The sequence below is a fragment of the Hermetia illucens genome, chromosome 2 (genome assembly GCF_905115235.1).
Source record: "Hermetia illucens chromosome 2, iHerIll2.2.curated.20191125, whole genome shotgun sequence".
Taxonomy (NCBI): domain Eukaryota; kingdom Metazoa; phylum Arthropoda; class Insecta; order Diptera; family Stratiomyidae; genus Hermetia; species Hermetia illucens.
In genome coordinates this window covers 61,779,240-61,800,362 of record NC_051850.1, presented here as the reverse complement: position 1 = coordinate 61,800,362, position 21,123 = coordinate 61,779,240, and the positions used below count along the sequence as shown (strand labels likewise).

General features: G+C 38.6%; 1 protein-coding gene across 3 annotated transcripts in view; it reads left to right on the top strand.

The window, feature by feature from the left end:
- The window catches only part of LOC119647423 (ubiquitin carboxyl-terminal hydrolase 32), a 48,995-nt gene that overhangs the window by 8,156 nt on the left and 19,716 nt on the right, over nucleotides 1-21,123 (top strand). The window contains exons 2-14 of one of the 3 annotated variants that reach the window (XM_038048321.1): nucleotides 11,713-11,947; nucleotides 12,010-12,334; nucleotides 12,389-12,617; nucleotides 12,679-12,881; nucleotides 12,941-13,121; nucleotides 13,181-13,453; nucleotides 13,506-13,744; nucleotides 13,797-13,923; nucleotides 13,989-14,581; nucleotides 14,643-14,744; nucleotides 14,812-15,103; nucleotides 15,163-15,471; nucleotides 15,663-15,862. In XM_038048321.1, coding sequence (XP_037904249.1) covers nucleotides 11,713-11,947; nucleotides 12,010-12,334; nucleotides 12,389-12,617; nucleotides 12,679-12,881; nucleotides 12,941-13,121; nucleotides 13,181-13,453; nucleotides 13,506-13,744; nucleotides 13,797-13,923; nucleotides 13,989-14,581; nucleotides 14,643-14,744; nucleotides 14,812-15,103; nucleotides 15,163-15,471; nucleotides 15,663-15,862 — 3,308 coding nt within the window. Of the gene's footprint in view, nucleotides 1-11,712; nucleotides 11,948-12,009; nucleotides 12,335-12,388; nucleotides 12,618-12,678; nucleotides 12,882-12,940; nucleotides 13,122-13,180; nucleotides 13,454-13,505; nucleotides 13,745-13,796; nucleotides 13,924-13,988; nucleotides 14,582-14,642; nucleotides 14,745-14,811; nucleotides 15,104-15,162; nucleotides 15,472-15,650; nucleotides 15,863-21,123 lie in introns of all 3 variants that reach the window. The other 2 variants (XM_038048322.1, XM_038048320.1) reach the window with 2 other exon arrangements.

The window sequence follows — 21,123 nt, the reverse complement described above, 5'->3', positions numbered from 1 at the left end:
CAGATCTTACTGGCACTAGAGTCATCTTTTAACAATTATCCTAACTAAATATTCGCCCTACTGTTATATAATTTGGGTGTCCAGGCTGTCATTTACATTGGCGTCACACATAATTTTCCGAAGTGATTTTCGTCGCAATATGTTATATATGATTTTGTAGCATATTTATATAGAATAAGATGTGTAATTTAAATTTTTGAAAAAAGTTGTCGTAAAACAACGTGATCAAAGTAATTTTTCCAATTTATGGTTAATTTATCGGAGAAAAAACGTGCTCAAAGTAATTTTCTTAGTTTCTTCTTTTTCTTTAGCCTTTGTCCCGTTCACAAGCGGGGTCGGCTGGTCGTGATCGGCTTTGCAATTTGATCCTATCAAATGCCTGATCTGTTGTTTCGGAAGGCCTTTCGTTCGTTGATTTATTCTGTTGTTAAAAAACACTTGCTCGAGAAAGTGAAGCCTTTTATAGTTCAATTCATGTAAAAAGGCCCTAGTTAAAGAGTAGTTATTAAAGAAGCAACTCGCAGTGCGATTCCGTAACACTAACCCCGTTGGAAGAAAAATGGGTAGCGGACATCCGAAAAAATCAACTGAGGCAGGAACGTCTGCTTGTCCGCATTGTGTGAAAAGATCCGTTTAAAATGGCGTCTTCATGTTGCAGATTAGGCCGACGACTCGTGGAAGTTTGCAGTCACGGCAGTTGTATTTTGCGATGGACAATGAAATTTGTTTTTTATGTCTTATTTATGTCACATTATGTTGTTATATATCTAGGCATCCCAACCCGATTGCTATTCAACCAACTCTAAAGCCACTAACATGTAAAAAAACTATTACCCAAGATAGTGAGTCACGTTGAATGGAGCGTCAATGCTGGCCCCGTATTTTATAATTGGGCTAATCAAAATTTATCCTCTTTTTAACAGAAAGGATTCGTCATGTTCGACTACCTTTTGGAAAACGTTAAAACGTCAACCACCAAATGGCCGCGATCAAACATGGAGGTGGACCTATGATGGTACTGTATTGTTTTTCTCGTGATGTAGTTGGCTCAATGTCTAAGATTGTGGTTTTAATAACTGCTGCAGCCAAGTACTTCACTTGAATCCGATCGAACATTTACGAGAAATCATTGACAAAAAGGTCAGCGAACATAATTTCACAAAAAAGTGACCTACACACCGCCAATGAGTAAGAGTGCGCGAGAATTCCAATGGATCTGATTTTTTGGTTTGTGAACTCCATGCTTCAGCGTTGTCGTGCAGTTATTACTGCGAAATGATATGGAGTAAATTATTGAACTTCTAATTCGCATATTTGCCCATTTTCTCATTTTTATTCAAGTTTTTGGTAAAAAAATTAATTTTTTTCCGTCCAAAATATTGACGAAAGCAGCAAGAATGCAAGTAGTCACTTTATGATAACTTTTTTTCAAAAATTAAAATTACACATCTTATTCTATATAAAATATGCCACAAAACCGTAGATAAGCATATAATATAAGGATTAAAAATATATTTGTTCTTGAACGAAAAACATCATTGAGAATTTTGAGCACTTTTTTTCCGGCACTGAATGTATTCTATTACGTAAGTGGCAATTGTCGTGAAGAACAATTTAGATGGAAAAAACTATCTAACACAGACACAATCATTTGTCTGTTTGATGTCTGAGACAGATACAGACTTTTGTCTGACACAGGCGCAGATGTTTGTCTGACACATTTGCCTCAAACGGGCATTTATCTGGGACAGATACTTCTCTGAAACAGGCGTAGACATTTGTCTGCCTGTTGTATAAGGTAATTAGGGACATTTACTTAAGCCAGACATAACTTAATAACAGTGTTTTTAGTATGCATATGATGCAGATACACCAGGTAATATCATTTCTTCAAACCCATTCAAGACATCCACAAGTCGTACAAATGTACATTTTATTAATCAGCGAGATTAAGCAATTTCAACTGAAAATGCAAGATTACGATAAGACAATTATCATTAAATTATTATGATTACGTGATTACATGGCTATGATTACATGATTACGCGATTACAATCGCAATCGCCAGAACTTATCATGGTTACAATCTTGTAATCAAAAAATTCAAAATCCTAATCACGTAATCATTATTGTTTCGCGTAACTCTACTAATCTGACACAAGTAATAACTAATAATAATCTGAAAAAAAAATTTCATTTGGTTTTCAATACTTTCGATAATTGGTCTGCCAAAAAATCCCTGACGGTGCAATGGTTGAGCGTTAGCTTCTTAATCTCGTTGCCATGGATATCTATGTTCACCTTGTGTTTGTTTCACTGCCGCGAGCTTATCACTTGCTCAGCATTGAATGTGAAAATAACGAAACTGAAGCATAGTCTCATTAATAATAATAATCGTTGGCGCAACAATCCATATTGGATCACAGGGCCTTGAAGTGTGTTAGAGCACTTCATTCAAGACCGTAACGGTACACTACAGTACACTGTAGGAGGCAATGTGGTCAGCATTGAAAAATGGAAAAAAAAAATAAATAATACTATCAACAAAGAGACTGTGTGAATGCTCTAAAACTCCTTCAATGCCAAAATGAGTAGAAAATTGCTTGATGGTGTGAGTATTCTTTATTCGAGTTTCAACGTTTGACACAATCGACGATTTGGATTGCGTAGCGAAGAAATTTCGCTTACATCAGGTTTCTCGAGCCTATCTACTTCTTTGCAAATGCAAAATGCAGCAGCCTATGTCAGTCAACATGTTGAAAAAGCAAGCCAATATCCACTTTTTTGTTGAGCGTTCCGATGTGAAATGATTGAACATTTGATCCATACAATCGACACCCGATTTGTTTGCATCGCAAAACGAAATTACTTCGCCTGAAACATTTTTAGAATAATGCACAGTGGAAGGTAGAATCAACACTTTGTTCGTTTTCGGCACGTAGCTGCAAATCGAGATGTTATCGTGGAATCCGAAAAAGAATGAAAGAACAGGGCGAGTAGGTCTCTTTCTCATTTCGATGAGTACGCATTGTTTATTGCCTCTTTGGCTGTGCTAATTTGCAACCTGGACCAACACGTTTTCATAGGTTTTTTTTCACGCTATTGTACTTGCAGGCTATTGCGTGCTCAGAGGAGCGCAGTTTATTTAGAGACATATATATAAACAAGTTTATATATATATGTGTATGTCTTTAATCCCCAAAATTTGCAAATCCCACCGCGTCTGCGTGTCTGCTTCAAGTTCGTAGATTTATTCGCTTTGGTTCAAGAATTCTTCCGCGGTTACAGGTTTAAATTTTTGAGCTTAAACATAAGGTATCCGTTCCAGGAAAATCTAATGCGGTTAGCATTTCCGGCCTTCATTTTTATGAGAAGGCGGCGCATTGCTTTTCACCGTTTGGAAATGATGATTACTTCATTAGTTGATGATGATGACCTCCGGCAGTATCCTCCTCCTCTTCTTCTTTTTCTTCAGCTTTTGTCCCGTTCGCCCTTGCCTAGGCTTCCGAATCCTTCTTACGGTAACCAGCTGTCTTTTCAGTCTGCTTTCCGCCAGTAATTCCATCGAGTCTCCTCACATATCTAATTTTCTTGAGTGCTGAACCTTTTTGTTTTTTGGAAGTTGGCTTCCCTGTTCATTCGGTCCATCGTCCATGCAGTCTCTCTCTTCCTAGTTTATCCAATTCCGTGTTTTGTATGGACGCCAACTGCCTGGCTCACTCTTTCGGCCGATGCGTTTCCATTTTTTTGTGCTGGTCCTCGCCATGATCTTATTGTTCAATGTAATAGAGATCGCCTCTGACTCCTCGCTACTCCTTTAATAGCGGAGGTTGCGGTTCCTAAGTGTAAACCGCCTGCAGATTGAAACTAGGCCCATCAAAGGAACCAGTTCTACCGTCTGCCCGTCCTCGAGGAGCCTGATTAGACCCAAGTCTGCAAGGGACCAAAAGTTATCTGGTACCACGGAAACCGGGATGGCCCTCTAAGAACATATTGCGACGGAAATCACTGGGTGAAATATGTGTGACGTAAATTTAAATGGTAGTAATGCCAATTAGCCTAGCCTCCAAAATTCTGTAACAATGAGGCAAATATTTAGTTAACATGATTAATAAAGGGTCAAAGTAGTTGTCTAGCAAAGTATTCGCATGCCCTTCTGGAATATTCCACGGGCTATAAAAGGGGTGGAGGTCTGCCCTTGGAGTTTCTAAAGTAAACTTAAACGCATCGTTCGTAAATATACCTCGGGTTGTGTTCTGTAATCAACTGTACATAATGTTGTTCAATTAAGTGTGAAATCAACATTTGCGTTTAAGCTATAGAACGGGTTTTGTCTGGCTATGCAGTCCAGTGATACGGATCCGTGGGAATCATCATCAACGGCGCAACAACCTGTCCTGGCCTGCCGGAAGGAACTCTAGACACCCCGGTTTTGCGCCGAGGTCGATATCCCTAAAAACTGTCTGGCGTCCTGACCTACGCCATCGCTCCATCTCAGGCAGTGTCTGCTCCGTCTTCTTTTTCTACCATAGATATTGCCGTTATAGACTTTCCCGTCTGGATCATGCTCATCAATACGAATTAAGGGGACCGCCCCCCTTAACCTATTGAGCCGAATTTTATCCACAACCGGACGGTCATGGTATCGCTCATAGATTTCGTCATTATGTAGACAACGGAATCGTCCGTCCTCATGTAGGGGGCCAAATATTTTTCGGAGGATTCTTCTCTGGAACGCGGTCAAGAGTTCGCAATTTTTCTTGCTAAGAACCCAAGTCTCCGAAGAATACATGAGGCAAGATCATTGTCTTATACAGTATGGTGAGACGTTTCGAGCAGAACAGTTTTTTTTTAAGTTGAAATAGGCTCCGGATTCCGATTATGGAAGTTGCGGTGTTTCAAGTAAAGGGGACATGGGGAGTTCCAGGTTTGTATGTAAACTAGTCCGAGTACGGAAGTTTCGGTATCCAAGTGAACATAAACATAAAGTAAGAACGTAATAATATGTTCCCGGTTATTTGCGATTTTCATAGTGGCTGCGCCCATATCGCCGGCAAAGGTCCTTATAAGCTCAAGCGTAGAGCTGCGCTGTACAACTCGGACAACAAAACAAAATAGATGCGGTACAACCATTTTTTGTATGGATATTTAATTTTAAGGTCTACTGGATATGGACAAAGATTTGGCGAGAGAAGAATCGCGAAAAGATGATGGACCCAAGGTCAGATACAAGCAGGCTATAAGAAAGATTCTGATCGAGATGAAACGACAAAGTGGTTGAAGTGGAAGGGAAGAATATGAGGAAAGATGTCGAAGACGATTTGCTCTGGTGGAAGTGGTTGATGGGAGCAATGACCGAATACAAGTTATCGCCATCGAATATGGAGAAAAAGGAATCGATGGCGGAAATGGCATTCTGGAGCGGAATGAATTCAACTTATGGTGGGTTTCCTTTAGATAATGATTGACAATAAGACTGGTATCACGAAGAAGAATGCGATTGCCCAGGCAATAATCATAATTCCTGCTGTCTTACGGTTGTGGTGGATAATCTCTCACAAGTCAAGGCGGTTTCGCTGCTAATTAGGTTTCAGTAGAGTAGCGATATTTGAATGATTGTCAGCCGATCTTTCACTATTGGACGAATTATGTTTAGTATCTTACTTTCCTTTACAAATGTCGATAAAACCTTTACCCAGATTCCGAAAATAGATTTTAAAACAGCGACTTTATTAGAATGTAGTATTTGCTGCTTAAATATATTATACTAGTGTTAGATATTGTTTTTAAGGTTTTGTGTAAAACAAAACCTTATTAAAATCGGTTTACCGTCTGTCTGTCCGTCACACACATTTTTGTCGGAGACGGTTATAGCGATTGACACCAGATTTGGTGGAAAGGAGGGAACTATGAACACTCACGCATACAGTGAGTTCCATCCTTTTATGTCGAATTTAAGGGGGGGGGGGGCCATACACGCAAAAGGGGTATGTACATTTTTTTTTTTTACCAAATATAGTCATGTGGGGTATCAAATGAAAGGCTATAACATAGAGTATGCTCGTACCGTTTGATGGAAATCGCACTTATCTATTACAAAGTTATAATAGATCAAAGTTGTCATTTCTTTCCAAATTCAAGACTATGAATATCAATATCACCCGAAAGTGGATACTCTCACATAATATATGCATATATTGAGTGCTACGTACTAATGGGGCAAAAGCACACTGAAATGTCTTTATATAAGAAATACACAAAAACCTTTCATACCTGAAGCGTCGAGGTTCCCGGTTTCCGGACTTGTTTGCATTTTCAACTGTTTACAACCCTTGAAAAAACCACCAACTTTTGTTTACACTTGGTTCACATCAATTTTTCCGAACTGACCGATATATATAGACAGACCAATTAAATATAATAAATATCTACATCACGTGTCTCCTTTGATGTTTACCGGCTAAAAAAAGAAACACGATTCTCAAAATTTATTTACAACATTTGTTAGCAATTTAAGAAAATTCTGATAACGCGAACGATGATTATTTTAATTCGGTGGATGCTCAACCTTGAAATAGTAACATTGTTGCGAGGTATGCTTCTAATAGTGTAGAACTTGTCGAACTTAAAACTTAACTTAAACTTCATCATTTATGCCAAACAAATTAATAATTCACTTAGTCACAATACCTAATCCGTGACCTCTGTTTTGCTTTTTTTCAAAGATCACTTATTTGATTTTGGATCGACTTAGCTGATTGTTTCCAAAGGAAAAATGTTTTTGTCTCTCCTAAGAAGTTGAGATTACCATTCACAAAGATGATAGTTGGACCGCGTCCTAGCAGGACAATTGTCGGATGTTTCAAATACATTTACTATCATTAAATCACGAACAGAAGGTCTAAGTTACATCTTTGATGATTGTATTCTGCAGGGTGCATTCATAGGGCGGTTGGGTATGTAGCTGCCATTAACTTTCGGCTTTTGAATGGAATTTATTTTCAGAAACTTATAATAAAGTATGGGCTCGACTGTCAGCAACTACTGGGGTTTATAAACTTTTTAGCGAAATGTCTCATGCAAACTAATTGAAAGTATTTTATTCGTCAACCACCTCTTGTTCGCCTGACTTTCCTTAGTCTGGACACAAAGTAAGTCCAGCGTCTTTCGATGGTTACTTCAGGGCACATTTTTTCCTTGGTCTATTCTAATTTTCATTTTACGTAAATGAAATTTGCATATTTATCAAAATAAAAATTACTCTATGGATTTATCTTGAGATCTATTATATACAACCTCGTATTTGAGGTTAGACTATATTTATGTAAATATTTATTCAATATTCAGTTATTAAAGGATATTGAATAAATATTCATATAAATATACTCTAAGCAAAATGTTAGTGTTATATTCATGTATGCTGGTGGGCTTAGGCTTATGGTGATTTTGAGGATACCTAAGAGGTATTCGTTTGTGACGTAGAGGGGTGCTGCTGCAATCACCGTCATGTCATTCACGTTCATATTGCGCAATTTGAATCAGATTAAAAATGCACCTTGTTGCTGAAGATTTTTCTTCTGGTCAAAGTTTAAGTCCTCTTTCAAACGCTCCGAAGCCAGTCAGCAAATAAATGACGTTGTCATTAATGTTAATTTCCTGTGTTAATTGGATCTTATACGGATACAGGCCCAAATCTCGATTCAAAATTCATCAAATTGAGGTCTACGGCAAAGTCGGGATTTCCGTTAATTTTGTTCGCTGTCGTTTTGATTATGTGTAACTATTGTGGGGAATTCGTTCAAGTTTCTTCTGTTGGATAGGTTTTTTTTTGTGGTGTTAGATTAATAAAGGGAAGCAGGAGTGCGGAAGTTTACCAATCGTGGTACGTTTAAAATTTTTATCTGAATTTCAGTGAGAGCGAGCGGATTTACACTAAGTAAGCGACATCAGAGAACGTTGACCATCGCCATGATCAGAAAGTGGGGGAACTCCCTGCACATTATGCAAACATATGACGTCAAATCAAATCGGGCATCTCCCCCCATACTTTTAGACACGTCTCTGTCAATCTTTCGTGCGTATCGTTCGGTGGCCTGTTCTCTATCGACCCATCCTCAAGTAAGAGCTATATCAGAAAGTCTACCTGTTGGCCACCACGTCGATGAAATGCTATCTTTAGCTCAAACCTTCCAGTTCATTTACAAACTCAGTAGCAAGTCTTTGATTGAAGATACCAAGAACTGAGAAGAATCCTCTTAATAAGGTTCAAACCAAAGCGAAGGAGAGCGTGCATGTATGACGCTAGGAGCTGCCGTAAATGAATAGCTACATTTCTCGTCGTTTTCATTTCATGACTAATTTTGAAGCAACAAGAACATTTAAACATAAAAAACCGCCTAAAATAGCTTTATCTTTTATAATACTATGAAAATTATTTAGATGTACATAGATGCTTCATGCCATTCATTGTTATTCTGTAGCTCACCCTCTTGGCGATGTATAGCATTTATTATTTCTTTATTTCTTAGTTTGTACTATTATTTTAAGGTTCTGTGTGAAACAAAAACTTCATCATCAACGGCGCAACAACCGCTATCCGGTCTAGGCCTGCCTTAATAAGGAACTCCAAACATCCCGGTTTTGCGCCGAGGTCCACCAATTCGATATCCCTAAAAGCTCTGTGGGGTCCTGGCCTACGCCATCGCTCCATCTTAGGCAGGGTCTGCCTCGTCTTCTTTTTCTACCATAGATATTGCCTTTATAGACTTTCCGGGCTGAATCATCCTCACCCATACGGATTAAGTAACCGTAACCTATTGAGCCGGATTTTATGCACAACCGGACGGTCATGGTATCGCTCATAGATTTCGTCGTTATGTAGACTACAGAATCGTCCATCCTCATGTAGAGGGCTAAAAATTCTTCGGAGGATTCTCCTCTCGAACGCGACCAAGAGTTCGCAATTCTTCTTCCTAAGAACCCAAGTCTCCGAGGAATACATGAGGACTGGCAAGATCATGGTCTTGTAAAGTAAGAGCTTTGACCGTATGGTGAGACGTTTCGAGCGGAACATTTTTGTAAGCTGAAATAGGCTCTGTTGGCTGACAACAACCGTGCGTGTATTTCCTCATCGTAGCTGTTATCGGTTGTGATTTTCGACCCTAGATAGGAGAAATTATCAACGGTCTCAAAGTTGTATTCTCCTATCCTTATTCTTCCTGTTTGACCAGTGCGGTTTGATGGTGTTGGTTGGTTCGTTTTCGGTGCTGACGTTGCCACCATATATTTTGTCTTGCCTTCATTGATGTGCAGCCCAAGATCTCGCGCTAGTTACCGCCTGCTCGATCTGGATGAAGGCAGTTTGTACGTCTCGGGTGGTTCTTCCCATGATGTCGATATGATCGGCATAGGCCAGTAGTTGGGTGGACTTAAAGAAGATTGCACCTCTTGCATTTACCTCGACATCACGGATCACTTTTTCAAGGGCCAGGTTAAAGAGGACCCATGATAGGGCATCCCCTTATCGTAGACCGTTGTTGATGTCGAATGGTCTTGAGAGTGATCCTGCTGCGTTTATCTGGCCTCGCACATTGGTCAGGTTAGCCTAGTCAGTCTTATTAATTTCGTCGGGATACCGAATTCTCTCATGGCCGTGTACGGTTTTACCCTGGCTATGCTATCATAGCCGATTTTACTACTATAAAATCTGTTCAATGTCCGTCTGTTGTTCTATTGGTTTCATGGGGGGTTCCCCATATATACGAAAGGGAAGAGCAATATTTTTTTTTACAGAATATGGTCGTGTAGGGAGGGCTCAATTATTACTTTTTGAAAATGATCTTATTTTTTATATTGGGTGAAGGACAGGGGAGTGAAGACCCAGAATGTGTGTTCCCCAAAAAGTGTAACATCTCTCACTCTCAGAATCTATTCAACCGAAATATCTGAAATAATCCCAGTGGTGCACCTATACAAAATCTAGTCCTCAAAATACATCCCATTCCGATATGTGGTCTAATGAAGTTAATAGTAGCATATAATTATATTTTTGAAATTTACTTGGAAACCCTCCACAGGTTATTGTAGAAACACAAAATTTTGCAGTAACATAGCTGATTATATATCGCATGATACTGGCAAGTTTCCCGGCAATCGTATTGAAATCAACAAAGTTATAGTATATCAAATTAGTATTTTTTATGAGAGAATTATCAATTACTATACACTGGTTACCGTTAAATATCTGGAAATATCAGCATCGGGGTCCTATACCTATATAAGCCGAACGTATTCTTTCATATGAAAATCATTTACCAAATGTATTAATTACCAATTGCGAGCTAATCCTGTTTCTGAACCGGACAACAGGGAAAGGAGGAGAAGAAAACGATAATTGCCAATAACATATACACACCACCTAAAATTATCACATACGAAACCATTGAGGTTTTTTTTGGTGGATAGTGGATGGTTTGTGAATGGATATCGTGAGATATCATTGATTAAACATTAAACGAACAAGATGTGAATTGCGAGATAAGAGATGTTTGCCCTTTTTTGCGTTTTTGATTATTAATGAGGTTTTGTGTGGAACAAAACAAAATGGGAAGTTTGAAGGAAATTTAACCGCTATTAACAGCGCTATAGAGGATGAAGGTTTCGTATTTTATATGAATAGATTGCACTCTAAGACGTGTATGACGTCACCCTCATAGAAAATGGGCTCATCTGAACAGCATGAAGCATGTGAATATCTTATTTTTACCCTTTTTAACTTTTTTCAGTTATTTGTATATCAGCATCAATTAGGCGAGGCAGGTGTGTATATGATAACGGACTTCCACATAAACATTACGAACCAGGTACAAACGGAACAAATGCCCACTCAAATATGCTTACATAAGCAATACACAAAACCTTTCGTACCTGAAGCGTGTAGCGTTTAGACTTATTCCCGACTTTATCTTTGGCGGATATTATTCGAATTATGACAATATAGAAGAGCGAAATTTTTTATTTGAGACCTTCTTCTCCTTTTCCTCCCTACTCCCGCAACTTGCACTAGCAGAAAATCGTATGTTTTGCAATATATGTTGGCTTCAGGATTTCCGTGCGGCCCACGCATCGGTTAAAAAGGACACCCTAAGTTTTTTAAGATAACAAGTGAGGGACTGAAGTATCAAAAAGAATCTCTTCACTCGAAGGGTCAAAAAAATCTCACAACCGAGCCAGTAGAGAGGCGTGCAAGCGCGTGTCGATGGACTTAAGTGGAGGATCAGTATTTTCGGGCGGACCTTCCTGATCTATTTCAACAACTTTTTCGGGTTTTGGGAGAGCTCTATGGTCTTTTCGCCATCGTCATTCTTGATCTACCTTTTTTATAACATCGAAGCTCGGTAAACCAACCTTGAGGATTGATTCATTTTAATATTTTCGCTAGTAATTCTCATTTTTTCTATAGTCAAATTCTTCAATGGATCATTATCAATTGCTGATACCGAGTTAAAATATGATAACTGCGAAAATGCTTTAAACCTCTAGCTATGTGTTTCCGCTATCAATATCAAGCTACCCTGAATATCTCTGTACTGTTGTGTTTCAAACCTGGGTATACCTTCTTGATTTCAATAAAAAAAATTTAAAGAAGAAGATAATAAAGAAGTTTAATTCGATAATGTTACTGATATCAATCAATCAATTTTTTCCTTGTAGTAACTGATACCGAATTCCGACGTATTCGTGAAGCGTTTAAACGATCTTCAAATCCCGGAGGACATTTATTATCCCTAAGTGTCTTCCTAAAAGATGTACTTTGCGAAGGTGTTCCTACTGTTATCGGCGACTGGCTATTTACAGCATGTGGCGGAACGCAAAAAGGGATATCATTCAAAGACTTGCTCTGCGGACTTGTGCTTTTGACACGCGGGACTGAGGAAGAAAAAGTTAAGTATGTAGCATCTACTGGGATCCAGTAAATTGCAGCACGTTTAAAAAAATGAATAATTCAAGGTTTCTATGGAACTTATACACTAACGATGCCGGGACGCATATTTCGAAAACGGACTTTCTGAAAGTATTAACTCTAGAGTCAACTTTGAGGCCAAATAGTCATAATCAGGGTCAAAGTATAGCAAATACAAATGTTGTGCTATCGCTTTTTAGACAATCAGATAGGGTGACATTTGATCAATTCAACGAGTGGATATTAAGTAATAAAAGTGCAACGGTTCTGTCAAAATGGTTGTTAGCGGAGTCTGTTGTAAATTTAACGTCGGAGTTGGAGACGCCAACATTCTACCAAAGCTTGGCAGGTGTAACGCATCTAGAGGAGCAGGTAAATTTGTGGGTTTCTAAACAGTTTACAGATTAGTGAAAATATACCATCTAGGACATCGGAGATCTCGAAAAGGTGTTTTGGCGTTTAAAGAATTCATCGTCAAGTGGACAGTTAGATATAGAAAGTGTTGGCCCCTTAATCAGCCCACCAATACCTAAAGCTGCTCTAATTGGTCTTTTTAATGCTTTCGATGAGAATCGCGATGGCCACATTGATTTCAAAGAATTATGTTGTGGAGTTAGCGCAGCATGTCGGGGGCCCAATGCAGAGAGGAGCAAATGTAAGTAGTTTGGTTGATATTTAAAGTATGTATACGCTAATTGAAAATTGTATGAATGTAGTTTGCTTCAAAGTGTTCGATATTGATCGGGATGGGGTGTTGAACTTCAAGGAACTGAATCAAATGGTGGAGATATTGATTTACGTGGCAAAGGAAAGCAGCAGTGCTAACAATACTAAGACTTTTCTGATAAATCATGTTATCAATGATATGGTTAGGTTTTCACGACAAAACAAGGACAACGGCAGTCAGTGCTTGCCCGATGTGATTATTGAACAATGAAATAGCAAGAAGTAGCGTAAATGTTTGATTGTATTTTTCAGAACGTATGCATAGGAGACAACAATCAGTTTTTGGATTTTTATTTTAGTCAGGAAGATTTTATGATGTGGAGCATACAAAGCCCGCTGAACCTCGTACGACCCTTTTTGGACCTTTTTTTCGAAGTTTGCCATATAGTATTTGGACTGAAGCCACAATGTCGACATTTAGAATTTGATATCGGTAGGATAACTTAGAAAGCAATGTTGTTTTGTCACATCTAAATGTTTATTAATTTTCAGTTAAAGAATGGTTATCACGGGAAAAGCGGCGGGGATATAAGGTGGGCCAATTTTGGTATTTAATCGCAGCTGATTGGTGGCAGAGCTGGATACAGTATACTCAACATTACTCAGCAACTCCTTGTACATACTGTAAACCTTATACCGGAATGGGTAGTAGTAGAAATATGGTTTTTGGTTTGGATGAAGCCATGATTTGTGATGAAAGTTTCACTTCGAATTCTTCAGAATCGATGGGTGACTTATTAGCCACCGCGGATTCGTCAAGCTTAGGTAAAGAGGTTGCGGTATTGAGAAATTCATTTTAGGCAATGTTGTGCTTCAGGTTCTGGCAGTAGCGGTATTTCCTATGGACGGCGTCATAATGCACGTCCGGGCCCAATCGACAATTCAAATCTGATTACTCAAAATGCCAATAAGGGAATCCCTAGCTTAACAGGTGAAGGTGGCCATTTGAAGAAAGATACTCCATTGACACAAAGATATGATTTTGAATTGGTTCCGGAGTCGCTTTGGAAAGCATTGTCTCGTTGGTATGGAGATTCGCTGCCTCTCCCGCGACAGGTAAAAATCAGGTTTCAGGATATGAGAGTAATTTTAACATTTCTTAAAATAGGTAATTCAACCGCGTAATTCGCCAGATGTGGAAGTCGAACTGTACCCTCTAAATCTTAAGATTTTGAGGCATCACAATGTGCAATCACAAGTAGTGCAAAATACATCGTCATGGGGAATGGTCTCAGGTTGAGTTTTTTTTCTTATTTCTATTGTCTATTCATTGTTTTTAACATATTACTTGATATTCTAGGCGGGTATGGATCGATATCACCTGGAAGCGGATATACGACAATAGCAACAGCTGCACCACAGCCACCTAAGAAGTATGTTGCGTATACGGCGGCTTTTAGCCGATTAGCGACTGTTAAACAAATTGCCGAATTCTTATGCGAACAACTAAAACTGAAATCTGAAAATATTCGACTTTGGCATATTTTGGGTGGTGATAGTAATTACGACCAAGAAACTCCGTGCCTATTAGAAGAAGAACATATGATATTGCAGGAGCTATCTATAAATGATGGGGATCAAATATTATTAGAAGTAAGAAATAAGGACTTGACATGGCCCGAAGAGTTAGGCTCCTTAACTTTAGCGAATAATATTAGCTTAGAGAGAAGATTGACGACGGCTTCAATACATTCCGTGCATGCGCTTGGTGCGACTGGTTTACATAACCTAGGAAATACTTGCTTCATGAATGCAGCTTTACAAGTTTTGTTCAATACGCAACCACTTACATTGTATTTTAAGAAAAACATACATTTGTTTGAATTGAATACCGCCAATAAGTTAGGGACTAAGGGACAATTAGCTACTCGGTATGGCGAACTGTTGAAAGAGGTTTGAAGAAGATATTTTTTTTAACTCTGTTCCACAAGGATATAACGAAAAAATGCTCTAGGTGTGGACAACAAACACGAGATCTATAGCACCTCTAAAATTACGATTTTGTGTTACAAAACATGCTCCGCAATTCGCAGGTGGAGGGCAGCATGACACACAGGTGGGAAAACTTTACTCTAATATTTTTGATCATATTTAAATATAATTTTTATTGTCCTATAACATAGGAACTGTTGGAGTGGCTCTTGGATGCTCTACATGAAGATTTGAATCGAGTAGCAGATAAGCCTTACATGGAACTGAAAGATTCAGCTGGCCGCCCAGATGAAATTGTTGCTGCAGAAGCCTGGTCCTACCATCACTCTAGAAACCAAAGTATAGTTATAGATATGTTCTATGGACAACTGAAATCCAAAGTTAGCTGCTTGTGTTGTGGTCGGGAATCAGTTCGTTTCGATCCATTTAGTTTGTTAAGTTTACCATTGCCAGTTGAGAATTTCATTTATTGTGAAGTATTAGGTAATTTTTTGATATTTAGTTGAAAGCCTCCATCAGTTTTACAGAGAAATTGTTTGCAGTGATTCTTATGAATGGATCCGTGCCTGTAAAATACGGATTGCGTTTGAATGCCGATTCAAAATATTTCGACTTGAAGAAAGCGTTGTCTCCTTTGTGCAACATAAATCCATATTTATTGCTTGTTTGCGAAATTTCAAATTCTCAAATCAAAACTATTCTGCCTGACGACATAAAAGTTTCATCTGCAAATGCCACCGATTTAGTGGCATATCAATTGCCCGAAGGAGGAGACGATTGCCAGTCAAGAAGTAACTCGATTATAGGCATTAACATAGAAAAAGGTTTGAAGGATATTCAACGGAACTCAGGTAATTCGACGATAATGCTTCATATCTTCGTTTCGTTCATGGCATTGTAAATATAGAGAAACTCTAGAGCGGTTCTATTCGTTAAAACACGCTACAATCTTCCTTCCGGTCTATAAATTATATGCCGTGTTTTGAACGAACGAAATAACTTGCTATTGTTTTTTCTTTATTAAACCAAGCTTTGATGGTAGCATTGCAACAAGATCACCATGCAAGTAGTGATGCTACTCTTTCAACAACCAGCAATTCTATCAACAATGATAACGAAGAAATCAAACAACTCAGCGGCGAAATTGAATATGACAAAGATTCGTCTAGTGCGAGGACATCGAAGGTAAGGCGGTGCTTTGGAAACACTACGTGCATGCCTCCAAATCTTTTATGCTTCAAGGTACGGTTGAGACCATTTTGCTTTTTAGTATGTATAATTTTTAATTTTAAGTTAACGCCGATATTGGAAGCATCTCACACTTAAGATGAGAACCAAGCTCTTAAAACGAAATATTAACAGTAACCATTTAATGACGGCTTTGGCCTGTTGATTTGCAAATAATGAAACTAAAAAAATCTTACCACATCACAACTTTTCCTTCAATGACTCGATAGAGCAAATCGGTCCTATATCATAACTAGTGTAAGATAAACCCACAACTATCCTATAAATTACTTTTCCGTTTTCAAGGAACTTTCTTCTAAAATCGACTGGAAAACTTGCACACTACTAATGTAATTTTCAGTTCATACTTTGATCACAATTATCGGAAAACTTAATATTTTAGAAATGATCGATCGATCATTGTGCGGGCAAATTTTTTCAGTGTACAGTCAAAGTTGGGCGATGTTAAACATTTCATTGTTAGTACGGAGAGGGTGATGATTGAAGTAAATCATATCTCAGTAGTTGACTTACCAGATTGCTAATACATCTGGCTCGAAGAGGGGGTATCTGCCTTTAGAGTAAACTCCAACTCCCAATACACTATCAATTTTTTTGCGGACAAGACCGCAACAACTAGACTTCCTCTCTCTCTATTGTGACTTTTCCCTATTCGGAATTCCCTATGTATTACTTTAGGGTGGCTCCTGGCTTCTTCGTCTACGCGTCTTTATATTGTCCGCCTCACTCAGTTAAAATTTGGCATCCTGCATCCTGCATTGAACTACATTAGATACATATTGGTCTGTCTATTTCCACCATCTTATATAAGTATTTTTGAAAATACCCTTGTTCGGAGAGCAGTTGCGTAAAATAAAAGTAGAAGATAATCGCTCTAGCTTCCTTGTGTTTTGTTTCGTCATTGTTGTTGATGTTTTGGCTAGCGAGAATTGTACCTTTCAATTTACTATCATGTTTTCCGCTATATTGCCTGTCGATCAATAAGGATATTTATGCCGTGATAACGAATGCATGCGGCTCTGATACCTTCAGATATGCTGAGCGAGCTTTCAGTGCTGTTGTTCTTTGATCTGAGGTTATTGTAACATTTTCGAGATTGCACGTACTCGCAGCCATGTTTCTCGTGACCACGTGGCCACACCAATGCACAGCATCACACACATAACACTAACACAAAAAGGAAAATGCGTGGAATTCTTCACGTGCAAATGATTGAAGAACGACGATAATGCGTAATGTTTTTCTTCCACCATACAAATTCAAGCAATGCGCCAGAGATCCGTCTCTCCTGTATGTAGTTTTTTTGGTTCACCTTTATTTCAGACTCACTATAGTAAGTTGGTGATTGTCACTGCAATAAGTACTCTTCTTTTATATTATAGACTTCAATCAGCTGAAGGCAGCGAATGGTTGACTGGCTTTTCGCTAGATGTTGTATCTAGGCTGATACCTAACTATTTGACAGTTCTCTTCGTTATGATCATGTTTACTCTGATTTGGAGGAGAAGTAGTTTAGTTTTGTCACGGAGTTATAGCTTTTAGCGAAGCTGTTCTGAATTTGGAAAGAGAAGCAATTAGAGTCGGACTGAAGAATAACACCGAAAACATATTCCTATCTGTTTTAACGGATAGAACATCGAAGGCGATGATCAATTTTTCTATCTTGGCAGCGTTGTTTCTGCACCCGACGAAATAACAGCGGTAAATCCGTCGTCGGTGTTTTATCTAAAATCTGAAATGCAGATACGTTAACACCAACATCAAGTTGAAGTTGTTCCACACCAATTTCCTCTCGGGAGCTGTACTCCGGCCTGGAAAATCTGGATGGAAGAGCAGTGACGGCATACAGGCCGGATACAGGGAGATGCGTTGATCAGAAAACTAAAGTGGCAGTGGATAAACTACACTTTAAGAAAGGGTAACAATTACATCTACAGGGTAACAATTACATATCCAAGAAGATGATGTCGCCTTAGAAACACATGGCGCAAAACAGTGGAGGTTTCTTGGAAACACATCGTAAGAGCTGAAGTACTTTTCGTTGGTCCGGAAACTTTGGCCCGTAGTCGCAATGGATGCACTATGCTCCATCGATAATGCTGCGGATCAATTTTCTATCATCTGAATAACTTCTTATGATCTTTATGAGTTGCTGAGACAATGTAACCTTTTTTAGCAATGGTGTTGCATCATGGGATCTCACGACAATTTTTAACTTCAACCTTTTTTATAACTGTGCTTCTTTCGGTGATGATTCATTATCCTCAACTAACGTCCTGTAGGTCGAAGGGAGAATATTCCATTTTTTGCCGTCGAAAAAGGAATTTGTAGCCTTGCCGATGTCGATCTTGTATTTAGTACCAAATGGATTATTTTAATATCATTTCCAAGTTCTTCCATTGCTGTTACTATTTTCAATGTTTTTTGATCGTTTTGTAAGTTTCTTTTGCCGCAGCAGGTCTTCGTGTAGTCTTTGAGGCCCTCCCCGTTTGTAATTGCTCCATTTTGTCTCTTTGGTAGCATGTATCTGGATGCTGGGAGCAAAAAAGTCCAAATTCGGCTTCTATTAATCTTCCGCTGTTAATCTTGCTGTACTGTTCGCTGATGTTGTGTCAAGTCCATCAGTCGATCCCAATAAGTATTTTTTTGGGTTAAGTCCTCCTTTGATGCACAGGCTTCATTCGGGTGCGCAGAAAAACTTGTATCCTAGGTCGCCGCATTGGATGCATATTTCTTAATTCTTTGTAGTCCCATTGTCCATGACCGTATCCAAAACATCTATAGCAACTTTCATTATTGTGGCTGCATATTTTTGTTAATGAGTTACCTTTTATTCTTCCAGTTTTCATAAGAATTTTTGTGTTTTCTTGAGCCATGTTTACATATTCTCGGGCATACCCTCTCTTGTGAAATCTTAAGCTGCTCTTCTAGATCAGAAAGTAACTTTCCCACAACTTGTGCTTCAATATTGAGAGCGTTTATATCCCGCATCTTCACTGTCGCCATAGGTTTTAAGCTAAGCACATCTAACATTTCTTTGAGTTTTTAATAAACGCAGGTTTAATTTGCTCGGCTTTTTCAAGTTCCAAAAGCAACGCTCCTGTTTTATCTTTTGAATTTTACGTATTGGTGCTGTGGCTTCGAATTATGTGCTCTGATGTAGACTTCCCAGTATTTCTATGTAGCGGTGATCGCAACCATTATTTTGATAAATAGTGACTCTATTTTAAGTTTCTGTGTTCGGTTTTTAGCTTTACTTCGCTTTTCGGTTTTGGACTCATCCACCTGTCATATTTAGTTTTTGAAATCCGTATTAATGCTCCTCTACTTGTACATATCCAGCAAAACCTTTCTTAAAATTCTGAAACATTTGAGCAGCCCATGTTGTTCTTTCTTTCGTTTGTTTAAGATGAGTTCCTGACACGGGCTTTTCAGATAACTGATTCTCGTGTCCGTGAGTTTTTTTTATCGCAATAATGTCTTTCACATTGTTGCTTTAGACTATTCTCTCTGTTTTAGAATGCTTTTGATGAGAGATCTTTTCAGATTTCCGCCACCGCCGTTCGGGCGGACATCAGTCTCCGAGTTGAATCCATATTCAAGTCACTCGGGTTTGGTTTGTTGGGGGTGTTCTTCCCAATTGGGTGTTTTCCTCATCTAGCGACAAGGATTGTCATTAGATTAGGTCATGATTTGACTGGATCCATGATCCTACTCGTTATTCATTCTCCTGGCCGTATCCTCACCTTCTTTTCCGGGATAATTGTACTAAACTTAATAATAACTTCGCTTAATTCGATATATGCCCACATGTTAGTCTTCGATTTCAAGTTCCAAGTTTCCCTTTAATGTCCAACACGCTATTTCACACTTGTTTCCAATCTGAATAGCAAATTCAATGCGCCGAAAACGACGGATTTCAATGCCCAAATAGTGTCATGGCGGCATCATCAATTCTCCTAAAGGTTGTCCTTTTGAGGTAGTTGTTGGCAATTTAATTTAAAGTATCTTAAGTAACAGAAAGAGCACTCTTTTCAAATCCTTCACATAGTTGAGTATCGAAGGGTCAGTTCCGAATGTTTCTATGTCAAACAGATTCGGGCCCAGTGACTGATGCTATATCGAACACGAAGACATCGCCTGTATGATTCCACTCTTAGCAAATAATCTGATGGTATGCAATCTTAAACGCTCTCTTCAGATGTAAGTAAGTAGTATATAAGTTTTACGATGAAATTTTCATAATTGTCAAAGGTCCGTGCAGATGCAAGCTGATTTGAGACAGTCTCTCAAAGTTCTGATTTGTAAGTTACAACAAGAAACCTGGAGTTCTCTTAGCAATTCGACTAACAACAAAACCATTCTGGAATTTCATCAAAAGATAGTATCTCAAAAGAGAACTGACAGAATAAAAATGGCCTGTCATACCTTAAACAAATTCGGATTCGAATTTAATATTCGCTCTTCGTATGTTCCCCATTCTTTCTTGACTGAAGATTTTGGTACAATTCTTCGAAAACACAAGTTGCAGTCGCCCCAGCACCTTGGTTGACTTTGCTAAGGAAGTTCCTTAGCTCCTCAAAATCGTCTTGAGGCAGCTTGTCTTTTATGTTAGTAAGTTATTTGGCTTTACCCTTTTCAATCGGCTCGTGATGTTTGAGATATCTATCAATTTTTGTTCTTCGTTATTTCCATATGAACGTAATTGTTGGCTATGTTCAATAGCATGCTCTTTAATGACTCCACTAGCCAACTGTATTCTCAGGTCCCTATGTAGATCCTCATACAGAATACCATGCCACACCTTATCGAACACCTAGACGACATCAGTATAAGTTTCGATCCACAATGATTTGCTCAAGCCTCTTAAGGAGAAGCTTTTCAAATAACTTGGTGGTAGTAGGTAAGCAATTGCGCCATACGATTCGACTCTACTTGACTCCGTCTCTAGTTTAGGAACCATTATAAGTTCGACCACTTTCCATTGCCACTTATTTGTAGTAACTTGATTATGCTCTTCTTCCAGTATTATCCCTGTAATAAGTTCATAACCAGGGGCTTTATTAGGGGGTACATTTGTTTAATTTCTATCCTCAGCTCATTTGGTTTTACACGACGCTGTATTGGATAGTGATAAATTTTTCTGACTGTGGGTTATGCATGTAGATGCTTGTGAACCTAGATGTCCAGGGGAGATGGTCCGAAATCAAAAGATATTTATTCCAAAGAAAAATATGAAACTGAAATACTTGAAG